General features: G+C 40.1%; 1 protein-coding gene across 1 annotated transcript; it reads right to left on the bottom strand.

The window, feature by feature from the left end:
- Nucleotides 1-4853: 4853 nt before the first annotated feature.
- Nucleotides 4854-6077, bottom strand: CUNH6orf141 (chromosome unknown C6orf141 homolog). Its single transcript, XM_090280459.1, has one exon. The coding sequence runs from the start codon at nt 5963-5965 to the stop codon at nt 5456-5458; it is 510 nt and encodes a 169-aa protein (XP_090136585.1). The 5' UTR covers nt 5966-6077; the 3' UTR covers nt 4854-5455.
- Between the last annotated feature and the right edge of the window lie 13341 nt (nt 6078-19418).

Here is a 19418-nt window from a genome sequence, read left to right on the forward strand (position 1 = left end):
TATGAAAACAATACATTTATGTGGTTAGAGCAGTCTCAGAATAGACTTAAAGTGAGAGGCACATGTGTTTCCTAATACAAATTGTGTTAGAAACATGGCCTCCACTTTGAGAGCCAAATGCTGTCAGAGAAGAGGGGAGAACTGTAGGTAAGAAAAACAGCGGATTTTTAGTCATATCCTAACGTTTAGCATTGGCACATTTTAAATGTGTTTTCTCATTAGATTTCAAATTTTTGAAAAAAGCATAAGAGTTGTTCTTTAATGAAGGCCTCACTCATACTATGTCATATTTTTTCTGATATTTGTGGGAAAGGCTACCTTAGTTTCGTTTTGTGTATTTGTTTTCTTTTGGATTTTCCATTATTCCTCAAAGAAGGGATTATCCACATAGAAGAACAAAAAAATTACATGTAAACCTAATACGTTATTACATTTTTATTATGACAAGTAGTCCTTTACAATTTGAAATAATCATTATCTCTCCAAGCAGTACCGCATTTCTGTCTTCCTTGTATATCTCATACCATACCTTTACTGTACTTTTTCTATGTTTAGATACACAAATACTTAGCATTGTGTTACAACTGCCCACAGTAGTCAGTCCAGTAACATGCTGAACACGTTTGTTGCACAGAAGCAGTAGGCTGTACCATCTAGGTTTGTGTGATGTTCACACAAAGATGTAAACGCCCAAAATGCAAAAACACATTTCTCAGAACGTATCTCTATTGTTAAGCCACACATGACTGTAGTTTTAACTCCAGTAATCAATATTTTATTAAGAAAAACTTTAAATAAGGCTTTTTAAAAAATTACAAATCTTTTTAGATTTTTCTTTGCCAAGTCACAATCAATATATATGAGATTTAACTTTTTTGTAATCTCTAAACGTCTTCAAAATTCCACAAAGTATTATTTCCATGGCATTGTTAACAATTAAGCAGGAATATATGAACAAGAAAACTTTTTTTTTTTTTTTTGTAAGTGATGAAGTGGGATACAGAGCTCCATATGGTGTTTACATCAGTGCTTCTTAAACTGGAGTGTGAGTCACCTCAGGCTGGTACAGCTGCATATTCTGAACCAGTGGCTCTGGGGTGGGGCCTGACACTTGGCTTTCCTAAATACTTTCTTGAAGATGCCTGTGCTGCTGGTTCACAGACTACACCTTGAGTAGCATCAGCATACATTAGTTTCATATAAAGACAATACTCATATTTTATGCATAGTTTATGCTCAGAAAAGTATATGTATTTGTACATAAAAATAGAATGAAAGAAATAAAACCAGATTGGAAACATACCAAATATGAAGTGATGAGGGGTCACAGGTAACTTGTTTTTTTTTTAATTCCATTTTTCTTTTCCCTAGCAAAATAGTATTTCCTCATTTTCTTCTGCAGCGAACATAACTTTCTATTTTTAAAAGAAAGCTTTTTCTCTCTCTCTTTCTAAGCAAAAAGCCACAAAGTGCTGGTGAGAACCAACAAGAATAAGAGCAGCAAGCCACATATAATGAATCTCAGAAGTGATGGAGGTTGTGGACAGAGGTTTGAAGACAGGTTGACACTTGCCTGATCCATGGTGGTTCTGTGACTGTGATATTTGTCTTATTGTCTCTTGCTGGAAATTCTTGCTGTGATTCGTCCACCTAAGACAATTTTAGATGATCACATTTTTCGGTGAGGTGGAGGTGAGAGCAAAGAGCCAAGACCCAGCCATCTCTTAGTATTGAGATATCTTAGTACTGAGGATGCCCACGTTTCACTCTGGATTCACTCCCAGGACACTGAATGGGAGAAGATTCCTCAGGCTCCTCACAGGATAGGGTTCTGCTTGGATCAGGAAAATCTGTGAAGCAAATTCAACAGTACTGTAACTTATTTTTCCTATCAGGGAGACATCTATTTAAAGAAAATCTGTAAGTACATAGCAGGCATTTCATTCTTTAAAAAAGAATTTGTACTTAAAGGAGTTAAAAATGACCTCCACATATTTAGATTAGTGTTGTGGGGGTTTGCTGCTCTGGGTGCTCCATTAGACATGGGTGTCATTAGGTAGTTTTATTTACTTGCAGCAAGTAAAGGGGGAGGGGAGCGGTTTGGATTCACTCCCAATGCTCTGTCTCCCTGGAAGCGGGGCTTAGCCATTGCTTAGATACACTGTTTGGTTAATTACATGTTTTCTTCTTTGCAGCTGGTTACACTTATCAGGTGGGTTCCAGTCAAGCTCATCCTATTTACGGCTCTTTCAGAAAAATGCTGTGCTGCGTATTAACATGAAGCAAGAATAGCATGTAGTCAAAGCACTGCCCAGACCTTGAGACCCTTTTCCTATGTAACAAATGGAGTCAAGCTGACTTGAATAAATACGTTTTAAAAGAAAGGAGACAAAATGAAAACTAACTGTACCCATTCTTTTTCTCACTTACAACAGTGTCAGATTTAAAATCCCAGAGGGAAAACAAACTTAACCTGACAGGTCCTAAAAAGAAAGTATTCAAAGCTCCCACCAACCAACAGGAACCAAGCAGCGTGTGTGGAACCCCTTCAAAGACTCAAGTGTGGCACATGGTAGATTTTTGAACCTTAGGGTCAATCTTTATTACAAGATGTGGAGGTCATATCTAAGGAATTTAAGAACTGTATTTACCCATACACGAAGTGTTTGAAAGAGGTACAAATAGGTCTTCTTTTAGCAATGGAGAAAAGAGTGAATAAAAATCACTGGCTTGAGTTCTATAGGATTTCTAGGTCTGTATACCTTCAACAATTTTTTAAATAAAATATTTAAGTCTGGTGAGGATGAAAGTGAACTAAAATAGTAACACTGATAATAATAGCTAATTTTAAGCACTCACTTTATGCCAAGACTTGTTCTAAGTATTTTTCATTTAACTTAATCCTAGGGGAAAATAACCCTATAAGGTTGATAGTATTATTTAACAAATAAGGACACAGAGGCACATAGAGATCAAGCACTTGACCAAAGTCACAGTTAGTAAGAGGTGGAGCAGTTTTGAACTGCTGATCTCTATGTGATCAAGAAGTTGAACTCTGGCGTTTGCCTCCATAGAGAAGGCAACCAAATGATCCTTCCGTTTTTGATCCACGTTTAAGAGGCTTTTCTTGTTGACTAGTCAATGCTCTGTCACGTGGGGCATATGGCCCACAACCAAATTTATTTTATTGAGTCAGGTGTTAAGTCTACCAAGAAGTTCAACCTCATAGAGCAGCCAGGCAGGGTTGTTTGGGGGGGGGGGGGGAGTACTTTATGGTGCCTTTACTACTTTTTCCATCCATCAAGCAGTTTTGAACACAGATCAGCTCAAGGGTTGGCCTCATGGGCATGAGAACTGATAGTGGTGACTCCTCAGACACCAGTGATACTTCACCTCTGTCATGTTTTGACTCCCTAGAAGTCCCTCCAAAGGCCATTCCTATTCTTTATGCAAGAGATGATCATATCCTTGTCTAACTTAGTGCAGTTGGTTCTATCTGGAGTTACTGAAATATGTATTTGTTTATCCTTTTAGGATGGTTAGCACCTAGATACAAGACACAGGGCATGCTAGTTTACATTTACATCACATGCACAATTTTAGTAGAAATCAATATGGACATCTGGTCTCCTGTCTGATGTTTGCCCCGCATATGCTGACCACAGGCCTGGGACTCTGTTACACATCAAAGAGTGAAAGCCCTTCTTGTATTGGGGTTATCACTTCAATGTTGTCACTAAGAAAACTGTTGTCTTCAAATAGATTACAACTGTGTTTTAGAGACTATATCTAATCTATTTTGCACCCCTGATTGGTTATAGTTTGAATTTTATGATTGATCATAAAAGGTTCAGCAAACTATGGCCTATAGACCAGATCATGCCCATAACCCATTTTGTGTAGCCTATGTGCTAAGAATGCTTTTTACATTTTTAAATAGCTGAAAAGAAATGATAAGAATAGTACTTCATGACATTGGGAAATTATATGAAATTCAAAATTTAGTGTCCATAAATAGTTTTATTGGAACACAGCCACCTGTATTATTTGGTCAGCATATGCAGTACTAGCTGTGTGACCTACATAAGCCACATGCTTTCTAGGCCTAGGTTGGCTCATCTACAAAATAAGGACATACTTTACCTACCTTGCCTGCCAGGAGGCAAGAAGTGGATCAGAGTATATTTGAGTGCATTTCAAGCTCTAAACTGAAAACAAGGGCAAAGAGTGGGGAGTGGGGTAGGGGATACTGTTGAACGGTTTACTCCTCATAAGCCAGAGTCCCCCTTGTTTTGTTAATTCTTACGGTAAACAAATTCTACCCCTGACTAGATGGACTAGTCAATCAGTCTATCTCCATGAGGGCTTGGCTTCTCACATTTCCAAACCAGGACACACTACTAAAGGGCTAATAAAGATGACATTTAATAAATAGAGGAATAAATTTTTAAAAAGTTACTTTCATAGCAGCAGAAGGAATATTTTTTAACAGCATCCAGAGAGATGTATTTTCAGTAACTCATGATTATATATCTTATCAATAGAACAATGGACAAGAATAAGATATATAGTCATTTTATGGCAAACTATACATTTCTACCTGTAGATTAGAAGATTTATCTGCAGTATTTTTACACTAAAATATTTAAAATTTTCAAGTTAACAGCGTTTTTACTGGACTAAAGTAGACATTTTGGGGTAGAGCCCTTTTAAATGGTATTTCACTGTTAGAACTCAGTCTTTTGTTGTTTCAACTTCTTTTCCTAGCTCCTCTTTTTTCTTCCTAACACTTAAATGGGGGGGGGGGGGGTGATGTGCACAACATAAGGAAGTAAAAAATGTTTACTTGCTGTTGTTTTAATTTTCTCAAATCATTTATTTTTACTTTTTCAGCTTTAAAAAAAACAAGTCTCTCTCCTCATTTACCCCCATTCCCTTTGCAGAAAGCAGACCTTAAACTTCATTTCTGCTTTAGTCTTAAAGAGAAAGTGGGGTGCCAGAAAAGAGATCAAGTGAGAGGTGTTGCAAAATGACAATCGACAACAGATTTTGTTCCAAAATTCCCACATCTGTTAATTCCAAAGTACTACCTTTTCTTTCCCCCTTCTGAATGAAGTAGGTCTCCAGACCCTCACAGTATTTACGCCGCAAACGAGGTAATAAGTTGTTTACAGTTCTTTCTTCGATGTGTATTGGGTGCGATCAGCGGCCTCTCCAAGCACCGCGCTTGCCTCCTTAAAAGTCCTTGCTATTTGTTAATTGCAGGTTGGGGTTCCGGGAACAGCATTTGCTTTCCTTGAGGATTACCGTTGATGCATCAGCCCAGAACATTCCTTGGGCTCCTCCTTCCTGTTTAATCTCCTCAGGGAATCAGGTCCCGGTGGCTCTGAAAAAACTGTCTCTCCGCCGCGTGGACTCGGGGTGCCCCCGGGGTCCTTGCGCCCCACAAGCTGCCTTACTCCTTGTTGGTGCGAAACGTGACCATGGTCATGGAGCGCTCCTCGGTCTGTGAGGTCATGCAGCCCTTCTTCCACGCGGTCCACAGGACTTCTTGTGTCACCTGATAATCCACCACCCGCACGAGCACGGGTTTGCGTGGGGCTGCGGTGTCCGGCGGCGGGGCTCCGGCGGGAGCGTCTACACGGCTGCCAGAAACCCGCTTTTCTCGTGGTAAGTGAGATGGGCACTGCCAGTCGTCCCCACCAGCCACATCTTCCCCTTCAGGGTCCCCGTGACTCCCCATCCCTCTCTCTGGGTGAAGAAGAAAGAGCACTTTCTCTCTGACCCACGACGAGGAGTCCAGATTCTCCCCGGCCCCGCAGCCCTCGTGGCCGCCGCCTGGCCCTCCGCCCGCGGCCAGCGGGGGCCCGCGCCCCGATCGCTCCAGGCTGCGGGGGCAGGCCGCGGGCTGCATAGCTCCACGGAGACCCGGGGCCCCCATCCTCGTGGTAGGGGGGTCATTCATTCGTTGGTTCCTCCACGGGTGCACGCGGCAAACTCCGGCTGAGCTCGGGAAAGCGCGGGACAGGCTGCCCTGGGTGCGGCCGCGCGCCCCCGGCGCCCCGCCCCCCGGAGCCGGGGCTGCAGAACCCGCCCCTCTCCCTCCACTTTCCTCTCACCCCCCACCCCGGCTTTAAGCCACTTAAAGACAAAAAGCTTGGCGCCCAGCGATCGCTCCTCCGCCCCTTGCCGGGACCGTAATCCTGCTGCCTTCGTCTTATTTATGGATCTGTCTCAACTCCTGAACTTTATCCCACTTCCCACTTTCCGGGTTTCTCCAGAGCCGAGGCGCAAATCACCCTCCTACTGCGCACCTTTGACTTGCCCAACAAAGCCCGTCTTCCCAAGGACGCTCCTTAAAGAGAAGGAACGAGGAAGTTGGCTCTCTTTAATTATATGACTTTATCAAATTCTTCAGAAAAAGGGTTGTTGTCCACTTCGAACCCGCCCCCACGGTGCTGGCAAGATAATCGGATGTAGGTCAAAGGATCAAACTGGGAAAGTTGAAGCCCTTGAGAAAAGGGCTTTTGTTTGCTGCTCCTCTGGAATGCAGTGGCCACGCCTGTGTTCACCTGGGTTCTAATCAACGTTTATCCCAGGAAGGGGCTTAGTGAGATCAAATGGAAACAAAACAAACACAAAACGCTAAATGAACTTCTTTAGGATTTAAAATTTTGGTCCATGTCGTTTTTAAAATTCCCCACTCTCCCCTTCCACTTCTCTTTAGCTCTAGAGTTTAAAAATAAATGTATATGTGTGGGCTATTGGAATCTACTCACTGCCAGGCCCTATGTTGGCCACACTAATCTTGGCTGGAGGTTAATGGGGGAAGCCAGCTAACAGGAAAAGGGGAGCTTAGTTTGTAATTTCTGGTCCATTCTTGGTAGCAAACAGGTGCTTGTTTTATTAGAAAATGCTCAGTTTTCTTATCTGCTTTAGAAAAATGACTGCAATATTAGGAATTTATGTGCTAATATGAAAAATCAAGTAGAATGCTGAAAGAGACATTTGGAAAGAGAGGACTTTCTGATGTCTGCCAAATTATAGAACAAAAAAACCCCCTGTGTTTGGAGTGAGATAACTTGGGTGAGATCTGGCTGATTAAGGTGCCTGACCTTGGGCTGCTTTCTGCTAAGTCACATCTCACTAAAGTTTTTGAGCATTTCAGACACGGGCTGTTCTAAGCACGCTATATACTTAAACTCGTTTATTCTTTACAATAAACTAAGGAAGCAGTAGTCTCCCTGAGAACTTTGAAGAACAGGGAGGCTTAAGTATTTGTCCAAGGTCGAGCACTGATAAACAGTGGAGTCTGAACTTCAACGTTAAAATGCTTGTTCATATCTTAAATTACCTTCCTATTTTGCTGCTTGCTGGGTAGGTCAGTTGGGTAAAACGTTGTCTGATTCTCCAAGGTTTCAGATTTGATTTCAGATCAGGGCACATACAAGAATCAACCAATGAGTGCATAAATAAGTGGAACAACAAATCAATGTTTCTCTCACTAAAATCAGTTTAAAATTTTTAAAAATTAAAAAATTACCTTCCTATTTTAAGTTTATGACTTAATGTTCTTTCCTGCTTATTTACTTACTTAACCAGTAATTACTGAGTGTGTACTCAGTGTCAACCACCTTCCAGGTAATGGGGACATCTTGGGGGAATAAACCAAGTTGCTTGTCCTTTTGAAGTTTTCTTCTTTTTATGTAGTAACATAAAATTCTGTGTCTGGAAATAGGAGATAATAAATTAACTTTAATGTACATGAACATCACCGGCAAGTTAATTCCCTAACCTCTCAGATTCTGTTTTTATAGATTAGAATATGGAGTTTTAGCAAGACCCTCAGTAATTCTGAAGCTAGTAGTCTGTGGACAACATTAGGGGAAACATCACCAAAAATCTGCATAGATAAACTCTAGGCCTTTTTTGCTGCTTTCAAGTGACACTAAGAACACTTTATTTTCTTTCCTTACAGGAATATTGGGGAAATTCCAATGAAGAGGTCTGTATTCTGAGGGAAGCCTAATGTAAACCACAGATATATTGCTTTCAATATTTCAGTGTTCAATATTTCACTATGGAGAATGGGAAGCACCTATTTGTTGAGAAATGAGACACATTCACCCATCATATAGCATCCAGATTTCTAGACATTAAGAAGTTGTGTCTAAAAGCATAAAAGAACAATAAGAGGAAATGTGAAATAATTTAAACCTCAGTGAGACAAAGTCTAAAAAGAATATAAACCAGAGAAACAGGTAACTTGCCTCCAGGATAGTGGTGTCTGCATAAAAGACTGATAAAGGCAGCTAAAGTGACCCCATTTGCTTCCTTCTATAGTTTCAGGCCAGTGAGGGGTAGTAAAATAATTTATATCCCTGGAGTCTGAAAAGTCAAGGAAGACATTGTGCCCTAGTAGAGTCAAAAGGGGCCTCCCATTGGCAACCCAACCTCCCAGGGACCTGGCCTTCTCACTTTTCCTATTAGATCCAGACATTATTTTAAATTCTTCTACTGGACTATCATTCTGCTACTGTTTTAGTACCTTTGCCTTCAGAAGATTTCCCCTTCACTTGCATGCCTCTGGCTTTATCTTATAGTTGACTTGAAAAAACTGGCCTCCCGAACAGCTTTTGTGAAAAAGCCAAAATAAAACAGCTCTGCTGGCAGCCGGACGGTGTTGGTACCTACTGCATGCACTCCTGCACATACTCAACACTCATAATATAAACATTGAGCATGTAAAGGACACTCTGTGACCAGAGACAAGGCCACTACAAAACCACAGCAAAGATTAAACACCTCCCTCTTATAGCTGAGTTGGTTGCGCTTGTCTGCTCCTGCTTTAATTCCCTTGATAAAAAAATATCAAGGCACCATTTCTACGGGTTGTCCCATTTCTTGACCAGATCTAATCAAGCACTAGCTCCAGCTTCCTTAGAATCATCTAAGCCCCTCCCAACTCCGCTTAATTAAATGTCCCGTAATTTCTCAAGGCTGCATTCTTACTTGCTGAAGCAGGATGAAGAAATCAAACCTAATTTTTAGTGCAGGTGCGTTCTTGCTGGTCTTTGGCTCCTGGGATTTAAAATTTGTTAATTTGGAAAGCATATAGTGCCATGCCCTGAAATGAAATAAGAGTCTATGTTAGGGCAGGGGTGTTACAGAGCAAAAGAGGGTTCTTTCACGTGGTGCTTGGTGTAAAAACCAACAACTAGTGTTGAGGAAAACAGGTCTTTATTTACAATATTCCAACCTGGGGAGGGCAGTGAGCACTTCAGCTCAGAGCTCTGTTCTCCCACAGGACCCAGCACTTCCCTTGCTCCCCAAAAGGCTAGAAGCCAAAATCATGCCCAGAAGTTCCCCATCTCTTATCTGTCAGCTGTCTCCTTCAGGATCTGGGGTATGATGTCATCAGCCTCCATATAACAGTCCAGGAAAACATGTGTCATGTTGCACTGGATCACACATGGTTCTCTGTTTGCCCTTTCAAAGCAGCATGGAGTTCTCTTCTGCCCTCCTTGCAAACTGTGTGGATCTCCTCTCCTCCTCTCAAAGCTGCATGGTGTTCTCTTAGCCAAAATGTCTACTGTCTATTTTAAAATCCCTGACAGTGTTCTGTGACGCAGTGGGTGAGGTACCCAGTTCTGACCACTCACAGAAACTTGCACAGGCCTGTATGCTCTTTCCTCACTATTCCATGGTCAAAACCCCTCCCATCTTCTTGGGGTCTTAGAAGAACCAAAGCCATTTGCATAACTGAGACACTAAGCTACTAGCCACAGTCATGCAAAGGCATTTTAAAAGCTGTTCCCTTTTCCCCATCCTCCAAACCTCAGGCTCTGGGGATTTTTGGAGACCGCTACTCTGTAACAGGGGGAGGGTGGGGTCAAAAGCGAGGGAATAAACTGGGGCCAGAATGGATTTCTGATTGTTTGGCTACAAACAGCTTGAGGTGGCTCTGGCATTAATAAATGAATCAACACATCTACTGAATGAATACATTAATCAAATAAAGTAATACATTAATAGAGTTTCACTTTTAAAACTTAGGAAATGCAAAGTAGTGGAAAATGGAATGATAAAGAACTTTTATATTTCATCATATTGGCAACTGTCTGCATTTCATCATCTGGTTGGAAAGTTACCATGACCCTGTTTACAGGGGTCCTTGGTACATTGGCAGATTAAGAGCCTATTGGTGCCTTTGGCAATGGAGTTTGCAGTTCAGGCAATGGTCTTTCAGCAGAGCCTCTCAGACTAACTCTTACTGTATTTGTTGGTAAATAAACTTGTTCAGATAGTGTTTTTCATCTTTAGAAATGAATGAGCCTGTCATATTATGACAGGTTGTGGTCACATACACATCACTTTTATCAGGAAATAGGTTATTGGTGGTTCTCAGGGATGGCTGTTCATGAAGCTCAGGCCTCTACTGATTCTAATAAGTCAGTCTAGGGAGTGGAGGAGGTGCTGGTAGGAGTTTTTTTTTTTTTTTTTTTTTGAAGCCACCTGGTCTGAGAAGATTAATAGACCACCAGATAATGGAGCTTATTTATTGTTTGCTAGATATGCATTCACCACAAGTAACTACGTTATTATTGCTAAGTAAATGCAAGAATTTCTGTTTCTAGGAATTTACAATCACATTGGGAAGACAAAACTAATAGACATGAAATAGCCAAATCTTTTCATTTGAATGAGCTTGAACTGCCTCACTACTTTTCAAACTTAATTGCACATTGGAATCACCTGGAAAATATATTTTTAAAAAGTATTATCTCACTCTAAGAATTTTTTTTCATTTATTTATTTTCTTTTTTAAGAGAGAGAGAAAGGTGGGGGGTGGGCCATCAACTTTTCCCACTTATTTATGCATTCATTGGTAGACTCTTATATGTGCCCTGAATGGCAATCGATGGAACCTGCAACCGCGGAGAATTGGGAGGACGCTCTAACCTACTGAGCTATCCGGTCAGGGCCATTCTAAGAGATTTTGATTCACCTGGCTTGGAGGGCAGCTTGGGGCACTGGCAAGTCATAAATTCCTTCCCAGATGATTCTAACAGGCCACGAGTAGCAGAACCACTGAAGTAGATTATCTTTAAGGAAGGAATAATAAAGAATAATTATGTACATATATTAGGCACCACAATTATTTAAAAAAGTTAAAGTAAAGAAATCTAGTAAAGAGAAAATGGATGAGAGCTAAAGTAGTTAAAAGCTTCATGGAATAAGTGGAATTTTATCTGTGTTGATTTGGGTAGGGACTCTGGTTGGAAGCTGTATGATGTTAGGTTAAAAGATAAAGAATACGAAGTCTGCCAGTTAACTGTGATGGGCAACAGGGTTTCCCACCCCAAGATATGCCTTCTGGGATAGTAATTTTTTTAAGCTGGTTATTTTTTTTTTTTTTTGCAGAAGTTATTCTATTTTTAAGCTGGTTATTTTTAAGAAACAAAAGACTCAGTAAGAAACTTGCCTGCCTAAAGGAAGGGAGCCGTTCACTTTAGCTATTCACCTTAGCTTATTCACCCAGCATATATAAAACTAGCAAAGCCGGTTTTTTAGATGCCTCCGTGTGCCCATTGTTTCTGGGTAGCCCAGCAAGAATTTGTTCATGGTATGTTTGCTGTTTCTCATCTACCTGTGAACTGCCTACTTTCCCTTTGGAATCCTAGGCCTCTGCCTCCCTCTCCTTACCCCAGAATGGCGTGTAAGCTTTAGTTGCCCAGTGTGTCCTGGGGTCTCATATTCTTATGTACTCTACATGCACACATGTAATAAATTTGGACATTTTCTCCTGTTAATCTGTCTCAGGTTAATTTGATTATTATTCCAGCCAGAAGAATTTATGAAGGTGGGAAAAATATTTATTTTTCCACCCAGAAACTGCAGTGGGTGACTCAGGTAGCACTCTGAGTAGTAGCTGCTTAAAGGAGGTTTTAAAATTGTAATTCAGTGTCAGCTGTCTACATTATCCAAAGTTTTGAAGTATATTCATCCTCCTCCTCTCCTGTCAGAGATTAGGATGTAAGACCGGACTATCTCATTGCATATGAGTAAGCAACTTATTCAACAGGAAATGGCATCATTAGCTATTGAGTCAGCATTTAGTGATAATAAAGAACTAATGTTCTTTTACCCTATGTCTGTCTTGAGCATAAACAAAAGTTCAACAGCAGTATGTAATGTTATTGCAGAGATAATTTTATCTGTGACTCAACATGGGTGTATTAATATTTATTAAAAATGTTAAATAGTCACTTGGGTTAGTTAAAAAAAAAGGTCATGATCTTAATACCCAATCTTGATTAGGTTATAATTAAAATTTCTAAGGGGCAAGGCAACTTTTCTTTCCAGTACATCATTATTTAAATCAAAGTACGTGTGATCAGGTTAGGGGTATGAGAGCTGTGGAAATTCTCAATAATACTTTATATCTAGAGAGATTTCATTCCCCAGGTAGCTAGTACGTTATATCAACAAAGAAAAAAGTGGGTAGAAAATACTGAGTCTCTTGTTTAGCAAGTTTGCAAACCAGTTGATCTGGAATGTCCATGAACTCCAAGAAACTGTTAGTAATAATCCCTCTTTATCTCTTACACATACTTCATAATTCACCCCTCAAGGGCAAGGCTTGGTCGAAAAGGTAAAGTAGGCTGAGTTGGTCATTAGTAACCCTACTGTCTCTCTCAACTCTCCCCTCTTTCTCAACTTTTATAGTAAGGACAATCTTATGTTAGTTTCTTGATTTCAATACTATAAATTCATTAAGAAATGTATGGAATTTCGCTCTTCTTTCGTTTAATACTCCTGATAGCTATCCTTTCCTTTGGTATGCTTTGTGTCTCTTTTACCTTTTCTGTCCTCTCTTTTTTTTTTCTTTCAGTTTCTTTCTTACTTTCTTATGTGATACAGTGCAGAATTTAAGAGTGTGAGGGGTAGAGCCAAACCCCCTGGATTTAATTTCTACCTCTGCCACATTAAGTTAGCTGCGTGACTTAGGCAGCCTACCAGCCCTTTCTTTCTCTTCGTTTACTCCTTGGAGAAGTGGGTAGATTGTTGGGTGGGGTTAACACGCGTATATGTAAAGTTCAGAGAGCAGTGCCTGCTACATAATAAATGCCATTTCCTCTAGAATAAAGGCAGGGATTTTTGTTTATTTTGCTCACTGCAATGTAGGTTATCACTACTACATCCCCAATACCTAGAACAGTGCCTGACGCCATTGTTGAATCAATCAATATTCTATTTCTACTACATTTATCTTTCAGTTTTTCCTTGTTTGGAGCCCTGCTTTCTCTTTCTGTCCTCCTTGAGACCTCATTGTTTCAGCTTCTGCACTCTTTGCCTCTTAGGTTTTCATAACTTATTGCTGACCTACATTGTTTTCTATGTCTGGCTTTAAGATTTTTAAGGGGAATAAAACATAGCACTTCAGTATTTGTTAATTAATAGTCATGAGGTTACCAATGAAAAGATAAGAGCTCCTTAGTGCATGAAAAGTAAGGAGAAAATAACATTTTAAATAGAATATTTTATATATTAAATGAGTTGTGTTTGTCATTTGTACACAGTTTGAGCTGCCTGTGTGAGAAACGCTCACAATAAAACACCGGGACACAGGACTTGAGCAGCAAAGCTAGGCGTTTATTCATGAGTCGGTCGCACCGCCAGCCAGGAGCATGTGTGAGCAAAGTAGACGAAGAAAACTTGTTTTATAGTAATGCTATTAGCTTCCCCTCCCTAACGGGATTAGTTCCCCCTCCCCTCTCCTTCCCCTTTTCTCCATTACTGGTTAATCCGGGTTCACAATTCTATGCGATTAACTGCTTAACTCAGGGTGTGATTAACTAAGGGTAATCTAGCTATAGGCCTACCTCCAATTTATTTGCAAAGTTATCTATCTATGTCTTCCCATTTCTCTGTGTTTGGTGACAATAATCTTCCTCCTATTGATCCCAGAGATATGTGTGAGGAGCTGAGGAATGTCATTTCCTCGACCCTTTTCCATGATGCATCTGTTCATTGTCTCCTACTGGTCTGAGTCACTGGCTTGCTTCTTTATTCCTAACACCTGTACAATAGTTTTATTTTTATTTAAACATAAAAATAGTTTAAAAAGAGTATAATAAATAGCTGCTGTTCCCTTCACCTAGATTTTTTTTTTAATCCTCACCTGAGGATATTTTTCATTTATTTTAGAGAGAGAGGAAGGGGACAGGGAAGGGGGGAAGAGAGAGAGAGGGAAAGAGAAACATCCATGTGAGAGAGAAACATTCACCAGTTGCCTCTGTAGGAAACAAGGAAATAGTGACTCCCAAACCAGTAGAAAATCAGTAGTAACAAAGAGCAAATATAATTAAAGAGTCTTAAGGGCAAATGTAATTAGAGAGTCTCAAGGGCAAATGTAATTAGAGGACCTCTGAGAAGGGAGTTGATAGCATTAGCATATTTACAAATCACAATAGGGGCATTTAGATAATCGGGTTAGATTGTAACTCCGGAGTAACCAGTAATGGAGAAACGAGGGAGAAGGAGAGGGGAGGGGGAGCTAATTGCGTTAGGAAGGGGGAGCTAAACACATTACTATAAAACCAGTTTTCTTTATCTACTTGGCACGCACATGCTCCTGGCTGAGGATGCGCCCGACTCTGCAGACTCGTGAATAAATGCCTCCCTTTGCTGCTCAAGTCTTGTGTCCCGGTTTTTACTGTGAGCATTTCTCACACCTCTGATATGCACCCTGACTGGGGACTGCACCCTCAACAAAGGCATATTCCCTGACTGGGGGTCGAACCTACAACCTTCTGGTGTACAGCCCATTGGCCAACTGAGCCATCCAGCCGGGCCCCTTCACCTAGATTCACTAATATTAATATTTTATCATTTTTGATATCTCTCTCTACACACATATACACTAGGAACCATTTGAAATGGTCCCCAAAATGTGTATTTTAGATTTTATTCCTCAATCTGTTACAGAAACAGGAGAGTCCAAAAATCCCCAGAGTTTGTGTCTGGGGGATGGGGAGAAGGAAGCAGCTTTCAGAATGCCTCCACATGCCTGAGGCTGATGGCCGGTGTCTTTCATTATGTAAATTGCTTTAATGCATCGAAACCTTAGGTGGACGGGAGGAGTCTTGAACCAGGTGATGGTATGGAGAGCACACAGAGCCTATGTGGGGTTCTGTGAATGGTCAGAACTATTGGCAACACCCACTGCAATCGGAGGACGCAGTCGGGGATATGTAGGCAGTGCGAACACTTTAGAGGGGCACGCTTGAGGGCTGGCTCCCTCGCTGGTGAGTGTTCGCAGAGGTGCTCTGGAAAAGGAGAGGAGATCCACGTGGTTTACAGAAAGAAGACAGTTCACAAGGAGGCTGAGAATCCAGGAGGTTCTGCATTGAGAGCTGGAGGGCACCACAGCACAGAAAGGACCTCGCCAATCAGATTGAGTGATTGGCAGCTGCTGGTAAAGCTGAACTGTGTTTGGGGAGTAGGGAAACGGTGTTTCTGACCCCCCTAAAACTGGTTGGGTTTGGTAGAGGGGAGGCAAGGATATGTGTAACAAACAATTTTTCTTTTCACTCAAATATAATGTTCAGAGTTGTAATTTTGGCGGCGGGCAATCGGACCCCTAGCTAAAGAGCCCGTGGGTTTGTTTTCAATTGGAGCAGCCCAGGGGTTCTGTAACAAATCCAGAATTCCATGAATGTTCATGACTTGCAGTTGGTTAAGTCTCTTTAGTCTCTTATAATCTAGAATGAAGCACTCATATCTCTTCTTTTTTCCCCCCATGACATTGAATTTTTTGAAGAGTTCAGGCTAATTTTCTGACAGAACATTCCAAATACGGAGTTTTCTGATTGTTTCCTTAATATTAGATTCAGGTTAAATAGTTTTTGGCAAGAATTCTACATGGGTGATATATTGCATTTCTCACTGCATCCTATCAGAAGACACTTAGTGTTAGGTTGTTCCACTATTGCTCATGCTGAGTTTGATCACTTGGTTAAAATGGTGACCACTAGACATCTCCACTATAAAGGTACATTTTACTCTTTACATTTAATAAGGAAACCGTGGAATGAAAATTATTATCCTGTTTCCTAGCATTCATTCATTGACTTCACCCTCCATTAATCATCCTTGCCTGAATCGATTGTTAAATTGGCTATTGCAAAACTGCAATTTTCTTATTTTATTATTTCTTCAGTCTTTCTTAGTAGGTATTCTTCTGTAAAGAAAGATTTTTACTTGCTACCTTGCCCCCGTTTTCATATCATTGTTGGCTCAAGTATTTTTAACAAATCCATGTCTTACAATCCCCTGGCATTTGTAGTGCTCAGCACTATTGAAAGGGATTCAAAAACAAAAGCACAGGCCCTCTGGATAGAGATAAGGAAAAAAATGCTTTATTAGGGGAAGAGTATAAATGAATAGTAAGATGCAGGGAAAGGTGGAGGGGAATTTCTGGGGGAATACATCACCAACTGAGCTATCAGCATCTGAAGTCACACAGCAGCACACCTGGAAGCCCCAGGGCAGTGGTCCTCCAGAGCCTCAGGGTCCTGGGCAATGTGTCCACTCCATGGGTGAGGCTTTAGAGGACTGCTCCCTAGCTTACATAGATTTTACTAACAATAATTATATGAAGATAATTGCTCTCTGCGTGACGAGGAACACCTAGTGGGTCCTTGGCCCCTGGGAACTGGCCAGACCCCCAGAATACATGGAGCGTCCCCACTCCCTTTCCTACTGTTCAAGGTTGGTACAGTCTTGTTTTGAGGGATGCTTGTATATAATAGCTCTTGGCGCTTTTCCCTTCTGAAGTCGTCCGAAACCATGTCCCGGTTCACTTTTAGGCCTCAGCAGTACAGCATTATTGTTTTTGATGCAGTTGTATTTGATACCAAATTTGGAAAGTAGGATTGTTACTGTTTCCTTTTGACATAACCACGTTTAGTTTTTGAGCATTTCCTTACTTTCTTGCCCAAGATGTTCTTTCCCTGTCACAGACCTGGAATTAGCCTTTTCTCCAAGAGTCCTATTTTCTTTGAAAGATATTTGGAGACAAAGATCTGAGTATTAGAAATATTAATTGGCCCTGACCAGTATGGCTCAGTTGGTTGGGTGTTGTCCCAAAGAGTGAATGGTCTCTGGTTCTATTCCTGGTCAGGGCACATGCTTAGGTGTGGGTGTATACAAGAGGGGGTGACCACACAGGTGATCAATCAATATTTCTCTCTCACATCAATGTTTCTCTCCCTTTCTCCCTTCCTTCCCCTGTCTCTAAAAATAAATACATAAAACCTTTTAAAAAAAGAAGTGCTCATTGGGTGCTGTTACTTGTAGGCCTTTTCAGTCTACAAAGCTAGGGACAAGATGATATATATATATATATATATTTTTTAAGTATATTTTATGGATTATATTGTTACAACAGTTTCAATTTTTTCCCCATTGCTCCCCTCTGCCCAGCACCACCCCTCCGCCAGCAATCCCCCCACCCGGCCCCGTCCATGCCCATGGGTCGTACATACAAGTTCTCTGGCTTCACCCTTTCATATATTATTCTTTTGTTTTTTAGATAATTAATTAATTAATTTAACAATAAAAAAATAACAATCCCTCCCTCTCAGACTTAAGACCCTTTACAATCTTATAAAGGACAATGGGCGAGGGTCTCGAATTCCTCTAGCTGCTTCAAGCTGGATATGGTCATCGTCCTACCTACCCTTGGGTCCAAAAATCCCTAATAAGAGTGGGGGTGTGAAGGGGGGGAAGATGATATTATTTTTTAACCCCAGGTTCATACATTGTTTAAAAGTCAAAACTATATAAACAGGAATATTCAGAGAAATTTTATCTTTATCCCTCTCTCCACTACTTAAAGGACACTTAAAAATTAGTTTCTTTCATATCTTGGCTATTGTAAATAATGCTGCAATAAACATAGGGGTGCATATATTTCTTCAAATTAGTATTTTGGAGTTCTTCAGATAAATATGCAGAAGTGGACTTGCTGAGTCATACAGTAGTTTTATTTTTTCAAGAACTTCTGTGCTGTTTTCTATAGTGGCTGCACCAATTTACAATTTCACCAGCAGCCAAGATACAACTTAAGTGTTGATGGATAGATGAATGGGATAAAACATGGTGCATACATACAATGGAATATTACTCAGCCATAAAAAATGAAATCTTACCATTTGTGACAGTATGGATTGACCTAAAGGATATTATGTTAAGTGAAATAAGTCACAGAAAGACAAAAAAAAAAAACATATAATTTCACTTACATGTGGAATCTAAAAAACAAAATAAATGAACAAAACAGAAACAAACTCACCAGACAGAAGGGGGCTTGGGGGAATGGGTGAAAAAGGTGAAGGAATTAAGAAGTACAGATTGTCAATTATAAAGACAGTCACAGGGATGTAAAGTACAGCATAGAGAATATAATCGATAATATTTAATGACGTGGTTTCAAATGGGTACTAGACTTGTCAGGGTGGTTACTTTGTAAATTACATAAATGTCTAAATGACTGTGTTGTACACCTGAAACTAATATAATATTGTATGTCATCTGTAATTGAAAACTGAAAAAATTTAAAAACAATTGAGTTCTGGTTTAATTTTCCTTTGTTTCTGTTTGCAAAAGTAAAAATTTACGTTGATAGACACTACTTTTCTCACTCTTACAAACTCCTGTCACCTAGCTTTTAAAAAAAAGCTTATGTCATGGATGTTATTACAAATTATCTCAGAGAGAACTTTCTTACTACTTACTATGTGTTCCAATGTTTGGATATATCACAATTCATTCAAGTAGACTCTTCAGGATGGGACCTTAGGTTGTTTGCCAGAGTTTGCTATTACAATAATATCAGAATGAATAACTTTGTGCAGACATTTGTTTTATATTTATGGAGGAATATTCAGGATAAATTCCTATGCTTGAATAGGTGCATATGTATTTTATTAGATTTCCCCATCATTGGAATTGTAACATTTCCTACTCCCACTATCACTGAATAAGCATATCTGTTCTGTACAGTTTCATCAACCTTGTATCTTGACAATTTTTATGTTTGCCAGTCTGATAGGAGAGAAATGATATCACATAATAGTTTAGTAGAGTTTTTCTTTTGAGTGAAATTAAGCATCTCTTCATATGTTTAAGGGCACTTCATTTTTTTTCTGTGAACTAACCATGTCTCTTGCCCATTTTTCTATTGGGTTTACATAATTTTTCTCTCTCAATTAGTAGGGCCCTTCATATGTTATAGAAAATAGCCATTTATTTGTGATATAAGTTGCATATAGTTTTTCCTAGTTTGTTATTTGTATTTTGACTCTAGATATGGTGCTTTGTCCTTAAAAAATCACATACATGCACACATA

This window comes from Furipterus horrens, unplaced genomic scaffold (assembly GCF_987537825.1).
Source record: "Furipterus horrens unplaced genomic scaffold, mFurHor1.1.pri manual_scaffold_6, whole genome shotgun sequence".
NCBI classification, from domain to species: domain Eukaryota; kingdom Metazoa; phylum Chordata; class Mammalia; order Chiroptera; family Furipteridae; genus Furipterus; species Furipterus horrens.

Bases quoted from the DNA above. Each gene is read 5' to 3' on its own strand.
- CUNH6orf141 (XM_090280459.1), bottom strand. From the start codon at position 5,965: ATGAATGACCCCCCTACCACGAGGATGGGGGCCCCGGGTCTCCGTGGA.